This window comes from Scyliorhinus torazame, chromosome 12 (genome assembly GCF_047496885.1).
Source record: "Scyliorhinus torazame isolate Kashiwa2021f chromosome 12, sScyTor2.1, whole genome shotgun sequence".
NCBI classification, from domain to species: domain Eukaryota; kingdom Metazoa; phylum Chordata; class Chondrichthyes; order Carcharhiniformes; family Scyliorhinidae; genus Scyliorhinus; species Scyliorhinus torazame.
The window spans coordinates 8,293,234-8,306,742 of record NC_092718.1 but is presented as its reverse complement, the minus strand read 5'-3'; the positions used below and the strand labels follow the sequence as shown (position 1 = coordinate 8,306,742).

General features: G+C 50.1%; 1 protein-coding gene across 1 annotated transcript in view; it reads right to left on the bottom strand.

Annotated features, from left to right (window-relative positions):
- The window catches only part of LOC140387375 (ras-specific guanine nucleotide-releasing factor 1-like), a 207,188-nt gene that overhangs the window by 58,333 nt on the left and 135,346 nt on the right, over positions 1–13,509 (bottom strand). Inside the window, exons 12-16 of the mRNA XM_072470378.1 lie at positions 12,486–12,549; positions 11,378–11,514; positions 9,991–10,073; positions 7,503–7,751; positions 110–480 (exon numbers count right to left, since the gene is read on the bottom strand). Coding sequence (XP_072326479.1) covers positions 110–480; positions 7,503–7,751; positions 9,991–10,073; positions 11,378–11,514; positions 12,486–12,549 — 904 coding nt within the window. The remainder of the gene's footprint in view (positions 1–109; positions 481–7,502; positions 7,752–9,990; positions 10,074–11,377; positions 11,515–12,485; positions 12,550–13,509) is intronic.

Here is a 13,509-nt window from a genome sequence, read left to right as displayed (position 1 = left end):
AGAATAAAATTCAATGCCCGACGCTGTCAAGTAGCACCGCCCTTTTCCTTGAGCCGTACTCATCAACTCATTATTTGTGTTGAGCACCACAAACGTGCCAAAAGCTCACCTCCTTTGCTGGGACCAACATCTTCAGGCTTATCCAGTTTGCTTTCCTGCTCATCAGGGAGTTTGTTGGAGTAAGTGCTCGACACGTACAGTTTGTTGATATCCAGGGTGGTCTTGCTGAAAGGCGATGAAGAAGAGTACATACTTGCATTGCCATTCGCTGAGCTGGTCATCGTGGTTAGATCCAGAGCCTTCCCCCCAGTAATAATGGGAATGTTTAGGGAAAGCTTCCTCCTCCGAATTGGTGATGATGACTTGGAAATCGATAGAGGTGGTGGGGAAGAGAACTTCCGACTGGCTCGAGGAGACTTTGGGGGTTCCCGGTACAGAAGCTTATTATTTTGACTGCTTGCAAGAAACAGTTCGAGTGACCTATATGTGAGAGGAAATCAAATATTAATATGATTGCTGAAATATAATTGGTCCATTTTATTTCACTGAAGGCATGATTACAAAAGTAAGTTGTAATGTGAAATGAAACCTACTTCCTTCGAAGGTTTCATGAGGATTACCCCTTTTGAGACAGGATGTCAATGAACATTCTCCATTTGGATTTTTTCTCTCTTGGAGACGATTGTTTTTGAGAAGTTGGTTAGAAGGATTTAAATTTTTATTCCATTCTTAAAGTTACAAAGCCAATGCGCAGAGTGGACAGGGCAAGTCCTTAGTCCATCTCACTGCTTGCTCCAAAAAACTATTCAAATTCAAATTGAATCCAGCCCATGGTCTCCACAAGAGAGACATAGAGGGCGGGGTTCTCTCACCCAGGGGCCGGGCCGGAGAATCGATGCGACCAGCGCGAATCGTGCCACGCCGCCCCAACGCCACTCCGCCAATTCTCCGGAGAGGAGAATCGCTGCCATTGGCGCCGGCGCAGCGCCGGTCGGGGGCCGCTCTACGGGGCCCCCACCGGCGATTCTCGGCCTGGGATGGGCCGAGCAGTTGTGCACAAAAACCTGAGTCCTGCCAGCGCCGTTCTAACCTGGTCTTAACCTAACCTCTTTTGCTCCGCGCCGGCCCCTGTAGCCCTACGCCATGTTGCGCCGGGGCTGGCGCGGAGAAGCGAGCCACCGCGCATATGCGCAATCGCGCTGGTCCCACTGCACATGCGCACGTTGGCGCCGTCCCCACTGCACAAGCGCACGCCCGCGGCGCCCATCTGACGCCGGGGATCGGCAGCTGGAGCGGCATGGTCCGCTCCAGTGCCGTATTGGCCCCCTGTAGGGGTCAGAATCGCTGATCCTGAGGCCATGTTGACGTCACTGAGAAACGCGACAGCGTTTACGACGGCGTCAACACTTAGCCTCAGGATTAGAGAATCCCGCCCACAAGATCTAAGCTGTCAAGAAAAGGCATCGCACCTCACCTGGGCCTTACTCTGAGCCAAATAAACAGGAATACTGGGGCAAAAATTGGACACCGTTGCACCTGATTTATAGGCATTAAACAGAAGCAACAAGACCCAATTAATGGGGAACAACATCTTGAAGGACCCGAAAAATGCCTCACTTGAAATTGGTTTGAATCCTACGGCGCTGAGGAGGGTTTGAATGCTGGCTCTGGGTCACTGTGCGTGTGGAGTTTGCACATTCTCCCCGTGTCTGCGTGGGTTCCGCCCCCAGAACCCAAAATGATGTGCAGGCTAGGTGGATTGACCGCGCTAAATTGCCCCTTCATTGGAAAAAATAATTGGGTACTCTGAATTTATTTTAAAAAATGAAATTGGGTTGAATCATTTTGCAGATCACCATGAACGAGTGTTAGGCTCGTCCGTAGTGGGTACAAAGGAGATTTTAGAAGAATTTTCCCAGGAATGGAGAATTTTAGTTCCGAAGAAGAAGTAGATAGGCTGGGTTGTTTTCTTTGGAATAGAGGGGGATAAAGGGAAGATGCAATTGAGAATTGAGGTGTATAATTGAGGGGTCTACGTGGAGTGGATAGGAAAGATTCATATTTGTTAGCAGAGGGGTCAATAACTGGGGGGGGGGCAAATATTTAAAATAATTGGTAAAAGTATTAGAGTTGAGGAGAATATTTTTCACCTGGAGGGTGTGAGGAGATGGAGCTCACTGTGTGAAAGGTGGCAGCGAGGAATAGTTCTGACAGGTTCGAGGGAATTTCGAGGTACAGAAGCTTATTATTTTGACTGCTTGCAAGAAGCAATTTGAGTGACCTATATTGAGAGGAAATCAAATATTAATATGGTTGCCGAAGTATAATTGGTCCATTTTATTTCACTGAAGGCATGATTACATAAATCGGTTCCTACTGGTTGAGGCAGAAATTCTCATCGTATTTGAGAACACTTTGATGTGTGTCTGAGATGCCATAATCTGCAAGGCTATGAACCAGAAACTAGAGGGTGGGATTAAGCTCAATGGCTTTTTCAGCTGGCACAGACATGTGAGTTCAAATGGCCTCCTCCCGGGCTCTAACTTCTTCTGTTTTTAAATTTAAGAGCCTAACGCACATTGTGAGCCTCTGTGTGGAACTCTGTATTGCATTAGACAGGCGTGGTCATCCCAGCATTCTCCAACCGTCTCCAACCAAAGAAACTCCCGAAGAGCCAAGGAGCCAGGAGGAGAAGGAATGGGGGCATCCTGGCTCCGTAACTCGCTCAACGGCCACTGCCCGCACCTCTCCAATTCCGTACGGCCTCCTGGCCCATCACCGAGAGTGTGCGCGCGTGAAGGCAATGGCCCAAGGTCTGAATCGGTGGAAGTGCGAACTGTCTGCTCTCACCCACAACATTTAGATGTTAGCCGAGTTACAATATTCGGCAAGTTTGTGCTCATCTTCCAGCTTTAATACCTGGAACTGGGCACAAATGAACTTTCAGCTCACTGTTCCCAGCAACTTAAGGGATTAAGGAAAATACTGCGGATGCTGGAATCTGAAAGAATAGAGGACGCTGAAAAAACTCAGCAGGTCTGGCAGCGTCTGCAGGGAGAGGAACAGAGGTCGGGATTCTCCCAGCCTCTGCACCTCAATCGTGTTCGGCGCGGGGGCAGAGAATGGGGCGTCAGACCTGCGATCGGGTCCGGCGCCTTCCCGCGATTCTCCGGGGACCGGACAGTCGCCGGCAGTTGCGCGCGCGTGGTCGACCATTGAAAGAGGCCCCCGCGGCGATTGTCCGTGACAACTGGCCGTGTTCCCGCTGACGTGGTTCATTTATGGTTCCACCCGTTGGGAACTCAGAGTGGCCGCCGCAGGCTGGTGGGGGGTGGGGGGGGATCCGTAACTGGGGGGCCCTCCAGGGCGGCCAGGCTCGCGATCGGGGGCCACCGATCGGCGCGCGCGCGCGATCTAGGTGGGGCCTATATTGTCGGGGCCGGCCCGCTGTGAGGGTCTGCTATGTTGCGCAGGGCCGCCACCGCGCAGATGCGGCTGGAAGTGCAGGGCCCCTATCGGCAGCCGGAGCTGCGAGGACCACTCCCGGGCCCGGCTCGCCCCCTGCAAAACGGAGAATCGCTCTGGACTTTCTCCAGGAATGCCCAGAGTGATTCGCGCTTGTTTTCTCGCGGGCGTGGGGGGCATAGCCCCATTTTCAGAGAAATCCGCCCAGTGTTAATGTTTTGAGTCCTTTGACCCCGGCAGAACTAAAGAGAGGGAGACTGTGTTAGATATTGAAATGTAGCTGTGACAGACTGCAACAAAATGTGGCAATTTTAAGAACAAAAGGCAGATGCCCTGCTGTGGTGGTGGGGGTGCGGGGCGGGGTGGGGAGGGGGTGGTTGCATTGAGGCAATACGTGTATGGGATATTTTACGGAAGGGGTTCAAGATGAGGGAGAAAGGCTAGAGCCTGAAGCTGATGAACTGGTTGTTGAGTCTGGGAGGCTGCAACCTGCCTGATTGGAAGATGAGGTGCTGTTCCTCCACGTTGGGCTTCACTGGAACATTGCGGCAGGCTGAGGAAGGACACATGGGAGTGAGAGCAGGAAGGTGAGTTCAAATGACAAGTGACAGGATGGTTAGGGTCATACTTGCGGACTGAGCGGAATATAAGTTATTAAATGGATAAATAATCAATTGACCTGAATACACCAGGATTATAACAGGCCATTCCTGTTACAGACCTTGAGCTAAACAAGTGAAATGATTGTAGTCCATATTCTTAATTTCACTCAGTTTTCTCACACTTGGATTAATCGGCGTAAAGCATCCTTTGATTTTAACTCAGAGAAACGCTAAAGAAAAATTAATGAATTGGTAAATGCCCACATTAAAACAGGAATTCAATGATTTTGTTAGCGAAATTGGTCACGAGAAACCTTCATGAAAATATTGATGAGATTACTACACACAGTGATCAGTGAATCCTGCCTCTTTTATCACATAACCTTTAACCGTCCCCATTTATATATCTACTCACACACACAATCTCTCTCACACACACAAACACCACACTCACACACTCTCTCTCACACACTCACACACTCTCTCACACACAGACTCACACACTCTCTCTCACACACTCTCTCTCACACACTCACACACTCTCTCACACACACACCCAATCTCTCTCACACACACAAACACCACACTCACACACTCTCTCTCACACACTCACACACTCTCTCTCACACACTCACACACACCCAATCTCTCTCACACACACAAACACCACACTCACACACTCTCTCTCACACACTCACACACTCTCTCTCACACACTCACACACTCTCTTTCACACAGACTCACTCTCTCACACAGACTCACTCTCTCTCACACACTCACACACTTTCTCACACACTCACACACTCTCACACAGACTCACTCTCTCACACAGACTCACTCTCTCTCACACACTCACACACTCTCTCTCACACACTCACACTCTCTCTCACACACAGACTCACTCTCTCTCACACACACTCTCTCACACACTCACACACTCTCTCACACACAGACTCACTCTCTCACACACCCAATCTCACACACACAAACACCACACTCACACACTCTCTCTCACACACACACACAATCTCTCTCACACACACAAACACCACACTCACACACTCTCTCTCACACACTCACACACTCTCTCACACACAGACTCACACACTCTCTCTCACACACTCTCTTTCACACACTCACACTCTCTCTCACAAACTCACACACTCTCTCACACACAGACTCACACACTCTCTCTCACACACTCTCTCACACACAGACTCACACACTCTCTCTCACACACTCTCTCTCACACACTCACACACTCTCTCTCACACACTCACACACTCTCTCACACAAAGACTCACTCTCTCTCACACAGACTCACTCTCTCTCACACTCACACACTGTCACACACTCTCTCTCACACAGACTCACTCTCTCTCACACACACACTCTCTCTCACACACTCACACTCTCTCTCACACACAGACTCACTCTCTCTCACACACACTCTCTCACACACTCACACACTCTCTCACACACAGACTCACTCTCTCTCACACCCAATCTCTCTCACACACACAAACACCACACTCACACACTCTCTCTCACACACACACACACAATCTCTCTCACACACACAAACACCACACTCTCTCTCACACACTCTCTCACACACACTCACACACTCTCTCACACACTCACACACTCTCTCACACACTCACACTCTCTCTCACACATTCACACTCTCTCTCACACACTCACACTCTCTCTCACACACTCACACACTCTCTCACACACAGACTCACTCTCTATCACACACAGACTCACTCTCTCACACACAGACTCACTCTCTCTCACACACACTCTCTCTCACACAGACTCACTCTCACACACTCACACACTCTCTCTCACACACAGACTCACTCTCTCTCACACACTCACACACACTCTCTCACACGCTCTCTCACGCGCACTCTCACACATGCTCTCTCCCTCACACACTCTCTCTCTCACACACGCTCTCTCTCACACACTCTCTCACACACACTCTCACACACACTCTCTCACACACACACACACATTCTCACACACTCACACACGCTTTTTCTCTCACACACGCTCTCTCTCACACACGCTCTCTCACACACGCTCTCTCTCACACATGCTCTCTCTCACACACGCTCTCTCTCACACACGCTCTCTCTCACACATGCTCTCTCTCACACATGCTCTCTCTCACACACACTCTCACACACACTCTCACACATGCTCTCTCTCTCACACACACTCTCTCTCACACGCTCTCTCACACACACTCTCACACACGCTCTCTCTCTCACACACATACTCTCACACACTCTCACACACACACACTCTCACACACACACACTCACACACACACACTCTCTCACACACTCACACACACATTCTCACACACTCATACACACTTTTTCTCTCACACACGCTCTCTCTCACACACGCTCTCTCTCACACACGCTCTCTCTCACACACGCTCTCTCTCACACACACTCTCTTTCTCACACACGCTCTCTCACACGCTCTCTCACACACACTCTCTCACACACACTCTCACACATGCGCTCTCTCTCACATGCTCTCTCTCTCACACGCTCTCTCTCTCACACACACTCTCTCTCACATGCTCTCTCACACACTCTCTCTCACACACGCTCTCTCTCACACACGCTCTCTCTCACACATGCTCACTCTCACACACGCTCTCTCTCACACACGCTCTCTCTCACACACACTCTCTCTCTCACACACGCTCTCTCTCACACACACTCTCTCACACACACTCTCTCACACGCTCTCTCACACATGCGCTCTCTCTCACACGCTCTCTCTCTCACACGCTCTCTCTCTCACACACACTCTCTCTCACACGCTCTCTCACACACTCTCTCTCACACACTCTCTCTCACACACGCTCTCTCTCACACGCGCTCTCTCTCACACACGCTCTCTCTCACACACGCTCTCTCTCACACACGCTCTCTCACACACTCTCTCTCTCACACACACTCTCTCACACGCTCTCTCACTCACACTCTCACACATGCGCTCTCTCTCTCACACACTCTCTCTCTCACACGCTCTCTCTCTCACCCGCTCTCTCACACACGCTCTCTCTCTCACACACACTCTCTCTCACACACGCTCTCACACGCTCTCTCACACACACTCTCACACATGCGCTCTCTCTCACACGCTCTCTCTCACACATGCTCTCTCTCACACACACTCTCTCGCACACACTCTCACGCATGCGCTCTCTCTCACACGCTCTCTCTCTTACACACGCTCTCTCTTACACACGCTCTCTCTTACACACTCTCACACATGCGCTCTATCTCTCACACACATTCTCTCACACACTCTCTCTCTCTCTCCCGCATTCTCTTTCACACACACAGACACTGAAACGTATAACACATGAACAGGGGAATGTTTCACAAATGGAAAGTATACCTTGCAGGTATTGCACTTATTGGTTTCTTGTAGATGGTGATGAGCTTGTCCAGCACAACGTCAGCTGTCGTGAAAACGCGATATGAATGCAAGAACGTGTTGAGGAAATCTATACTCAAGAAGCGCAGATCAGTTAGGCGTTCCAACAAACGTTCCACACTTGCATAGCGAATCTGGAGAACTTTGCAGGAATTGAGGGTTTTACTGAACCGTATATCAACATCATCACAGTACAGGCTTGTGTCTGATCTGCCAATCACAGTACAAACAGAATCAGCAATGCGTTTGGGGAAATATGTTAAGATTACAAAGATTTTGATTATTGTAATATACACCCTTGAGTGGGACCAGATGACATTTAATAGATTTTTGTTGGGGGTCAGAAGCAAGACAGAGAATCGAGTTTAGGTACAGCACAGCTGTGGGATGCGATTTCGTGGAAATGAAACAGAGCCCCGTGCCGAGCGCGTTTAGCCGCGAGTTCCCTGGTGCTGGCTGCGTGGAGAATGACCCCGCTATTAAACGCTCTGCCAAAGCCCACGTAGCCCCGTAGCACTAATCAGCTGCTTTTAAAAATGACTCCCCAATCTCTAGATCCCAGGCCGCAGCTTCCGGAATCCCCCCCTCCGCCCCACCCCCCCCTGCCTCAAGGCCCCAACTCACCATAAGGGGGTCATTGAGCCCACCGCACCCCGCCTCATAATGGCATGGCACCCCCGGGCCAAATCCCCATGGGCATGATGCCACCTGGGCACTGCCATCCTACAGTTCCATGGTGCACGGCTGGCATAAGGGGTGCCATTGTACCACCCTTCCCAGAGCCAGACCGCCCAGGGCCCCCCGATCACTTGGGAGACCCCCTCCAAATGCCGACACGCCTGGTCCATGTTCGTGGGAACCAGCTCGGGGTCTCCGAGGGGAGGCTGTTAGGTCCCGGGCACTGGGTAGATCTGGCATAGACATGTTCGCGAGTCTAGTTGCTCACTTGAATATGCAAATCTGGGTCCCGACTGTAATAGGCGGGATCCAGGTGGCGATGCCGTGCCAGGTCCCGTTAGATCTCATGAGATGTGATGAGGCTGGTAAATCTCACGGGAGGCCTCCTGTGAAATTTACTGATCTCGTCGTGTCCCGCGTCGGGCGCGGCGAGGCTGATGGATTGTGCCCTATGACCTCCTTGAATGACAGCACAGGCTCGAGGGGCTGAATGGTCTCTGGTTCCTATATTTCTGTTTTACATTAATATTGAAGGTGTGAGCAGGAGATGGCTAAAGCATACCCCTTTATATTCTAGGTCTTAGTTCCAACTGAAGCCTCGATTGGTTATTCGCCATTGATGATAACTCATGCAGGGATATAGGAGGTAAGGAAAGTCCTTTCATTTGGTTTCTGCAATGATAATGTACCCTTCCCTGCATTCGCCAAATAGCCAGAATTTCCTCTGAAGATCTCAACCCCCAAGTCTTTATAACCAAGGTTGTGCCGGTGCCTTTCTCACAGCCCAGTTTGCAGTTTGATCACTATGATAGCTCACAGAGGATTGGTGGGAGGAAATGAAAGGATACACTGATGCAGCAGGAGGTGAGACCTGGAATGCACTGTCTCAGAGAGTGGTGCAAAAGCAAATTCAATTGTAACTTTCAAAAAGGATTCAGATAAATACTTGAAAGGAAAAAAATGACAGGGCCACGGGGAAAGTGCAGAGAGGAGTGAGACTAATTGAAAGCTCTTTCAAGGCAATAGCACAGACACAATGTGTTGCCTTTTTCAGCACTGTATCATTCCCAGGATGGCTGGTTTCTGTTGGATCGCTGTAAGTAGAAACAGTCTTGCATAATACCTTCTGTGGTACCTGGGAAAGCTCAATGCTAAGGGCAGGGAGGAAAACTATCCAGAATTTCACAGGAAAAGGTACTTCCCATTGTTTATCAAGGGTAGATATTGGCCAATAGTCCACATGGCATGCCAGAGAGTGTTTGTGGGTCTATGAGGAGTTTATTGGGGGTGATTCTCCAAGCCCTGTGATGGGGTCTGGCCCGCGATCGGGGCCCACCGATTGGTGGGCCGGCCTCTCTGCCCCCGGGCCTACTTTCTGGCACGGCTGGCCCCTGAACACTGACTCCATCTTGAGTCGGGGCCGGCGCGCTAAAGAAGTCCCCCGCGCATGCGCAGGATTGAGCTGGCCTAACTGCGCATGCGCGGGTTGGCGCGGCGCCCATTTGGCACCAGGAAAGGAGGCTGGAGCGGCGTGAACCGCTCCAGGGCCGTGTTGTCCCCCTGTAGGGGCCAGAATCGTACGTAACCGGGCCCGGTTGGCGCCGTCGGGAAACGCGACGGCGTTCACGACGGCGCGAACTCTTGGGCCCAATATTGGAGTATCGCCCCCAGAATGTTTAACCCATTAGGAGAAGGAATTCTGTACTCGATCCCAGTATTTTAACAAGGTAAGTGACACAGCCGGGAAAATGTTAGCGCAAAACCTACTTACTTAATCATCTGAGGAACTGTGACTTTTGAATTTTCTTCAAATGCATTCATCATCAGGCCATTGCACCGAATGTTATCGATGCACTAGAAAGAGTAAAATAATTCAATAAGATGTGGAGAATTCTAGACTGGTTTAAGAATTAAAATTACTGTTGGCTAATGGTATCATCTGTACAAAGTGGAACAGGTTTGAGGGGCAGAATAGACTACTGCTGTTCCTCTGTGCCAAACCCTACGCATGCAAACCAAATTCTTCTCTGTCTTATTTTTGTGACGGTGTTGATCCACTACATGGATTCAAATCTCCAACACTAAATATCTTCACCCTGGTTTCTCAATCAAAAATAATGGGCAGCACGGTAACACAGTGGTTAGCACAGTTGCTTCACAGCTCCAGGGTCCCAGGGATTCCCGGCTCGGGTCACTGTCTGTGCGGAGTCTGCACGTTCTCCCCGTGTGTGCGTGGGTTTCCTCCGGGTGCTCCGGTTTCCTCCCACAGTTCAAAGGTGTGTAGGTTAGGTGGATTGGCCATGATAAATTTCCCTTAGTGTCCAAAAAGATTAGGTGGGGTTACTGGGCACGGGGATAGGGTGGAGGTGTGGATTTAAGGAGGGTGCTCTTTCCCAGGGCCAGTGCAGACTCGATGGGCCAAATGGCCTCCTTCTGCACTGCAGATTCTCTGATTCTATGAAAATATTCTCATTTCCCACTTGCTGCTTCTGTGAAGTACCCTGGAGTGCGGCATTGCCGGAGGTACCCTGCGCCATTCTCCGCTGGCGGGATCCTCTGCCCCGCTAGCAGCGCGCCCACGCCCACACATTTCCACACACGCGGGGTGGCCCACCATGGGAAATCCCATTGGCCGGCTGTGCAAACGGAGAACCTGCTGCCGGCGGGGGTGCGCCCCACCGCAAAACGGGGATGGCGGGACGGAGAATCTCGCCCACTATCTTTCAGCACGATTTTAAATCAAGTTCAGCAGATGTACAAGACCCCATAGCAAATGTAAAGGAGATTAGGGAGTCATTGTTCAGCATGGTCTAGCTCAATCAATATCAGTTAACCGGTTGCTCATTTCACTAACTCTTTCTGGGAGAAGTTGTTTGAAAATTGGCAGACATGATTTATTCTTCATTCTCGGGATGTGGGCAACGTTGACAAGTCCGGCCCTCGTTGGCAATCCCTACTTGTCCTGACTCTGTTAATGAAGGGTTCCTGGGGTGTCGGTCACACACTAAAGAAGGAGTAAGACTGGGCGTTGGATAAATACTTGAATGGAACAGAGCAGGAGGAGGGGGGCAATTTGGGCAGTTTTGTCACTGAGCTGGCACTGCGCGCAGAATGGCCCCCTGACGACGCGCTCTGTGATTTTACGGAGGTTGACTCGCCTGGCTGATGTCACTTGTCCACGCCGCCTTCTCCTGACGGCATGAGGCCACCAGGGTCACAGTGAAAGACGGGGAGTCTTTTGGTTCGACAACGATTTTGAAGTCAAGGTGCTCCATGTCCTGTCCCAATCCCCGAGCTGTCAGATTTAAACAAGAGAGAATCTATGCAACAAGGAATCGGTCTTTCATTTGCTTCACTTTCTATTTTTGTAAACAGTATCCACCCCAGAGTTAGTGCTGACTGGCAGACAAGTACACGCCCTCAAATACACTCACACCAACACTGCTTTGGTCATGTCAGTGTATCCATAGTCTGCCAATATTGTAATAAATGTTGTCAACAATGCTACAATGACCAGATCATCTTTTTTTATGATGTTCATTGAAGGACAGATATTGGTCAGACATCGGGGAGAACTCCCTTGCTTTTCTTCAATATAGTGCCATGGATCCTTTACACCTTTATCATGATATCCGTATTAACATATCATGGTGCAATCACACACACACTGATGGACAGGTAGTTGGACCAATCAACACACACACAACATCACAGCCAATCACCAGTGGGAGCACACGCACTATAAAACAGGGAACACCACAGTTCCCGCTCATTCCAGCAGGAGATAGCTCAGAGCACAGAGCTCACAGCGTGCCACTCAGACATACACCATGTGCTGAGTGCCTCACTAAGATAGTGCTAGGGCTGGGTCCACAGGTTAACTGGTGAAGTACGAACCACAGCCAGAAGTTAACAGTTATTATTGTACAGAATAATAAAACAGAGTTGTACCATCTACAACCGTGTTGGTTCGTTTGTGTATCGGAACACCCAACACAACCTTTACGTGAGACCTTGGATTACTGTCTCACCGGAGAGGGATCACCTCTGACAGCGCAATGCTCCCTCGGTAATGCACTGTAGTCACCTTCGGTTTTGTGCTCAAACCTTGGAGTGGAACTTAAACCCAGAACTTGTGATCCAGAGGCGGGAATCACGTGCACGCTCGCTTGCACACTCACATGCGCACTCATATGTACATTCAAACACACACACACACCTGGCCACTCACACTATTTTGTAAATATCTCAACAGTTTTGACATACATTCATCTTCTGAGGCTTCGGTGTCTTCCATCAAGGTGCAGTCAATGAGTGAAAGGACTCCATTCTGCAAGACAGGAACAAACACATGACAACGGAACCAAAGTCCGATTGAAACAATTATCGTGCTCCTTCTCTCGCCTGAATTAACCTGTCAAACATTTGCACAACATTGGTGAAATGTGTAGCTGGATGGGAGATGAAATTTAACTTAGAGAGCTGTGGAGTGAGGCATTTCAGGGGTAAGAATGAGGAGAGACAGCATAAACGTAATAGTGAAACTTTAAAAGTGGTGCAGAAACAGAGAGCGAGCTGAGGGCTCCTGTCCGTGAATCACTGATGGGACAAGTTCACCTCCCTTGGTGGGTAAATACTTTATGGAGCTATGCCGCAGAAGCCAGGGAAGGAGCTATATTGACTGCCACAGACCCCAACTATCCCATTCTTTGAAGGATCAAGTACAGGAAGGTACAGATTTAAAGTGATTTCCACACTGCGAGTGGTTTGGGTCTGGAAGTGTGGTGGAGGCAGGTTCAATTGAGGCATTCAAGAGGGCATTCGATGGTTACTTGAACAGGACCAATGGGCAGGGGCGCGGGGGAAAGGCAGGGAATGGCACTAGGCCAAGATGCTCGTTCGGAGAGCTAGTGCAGACACGATGGGCCGAATGGCCTCTTACTGCACCGTAACAATTCTGTGATGGGTTTTTGGGTTAGCTGATGCTAATTATCAGAACATTAAAGATGCTCTAGTTGGCCGGAGTTCCACTTGGTTAAGGAGGAGAAACGATGCCAGCCATCATTCCTCACTGGGAAACCGTGACGCCTGCTGAAGAGTAAGTGCTCACCGGAGCTCGGAGAATACAAGATTCGGCCGGGCTGTGATGCATTCCATGGAGGAATAGAATAGCAGCACTCCAGGCAGAACTCTCCAAAGCTGTTTCACGCACCATAGTCTTCAGATTTCCACTAAGGTACCCGCCACTTGCGAGGTCCATGGCTAGTGTTGTGAAACAATCTTCCCTCGC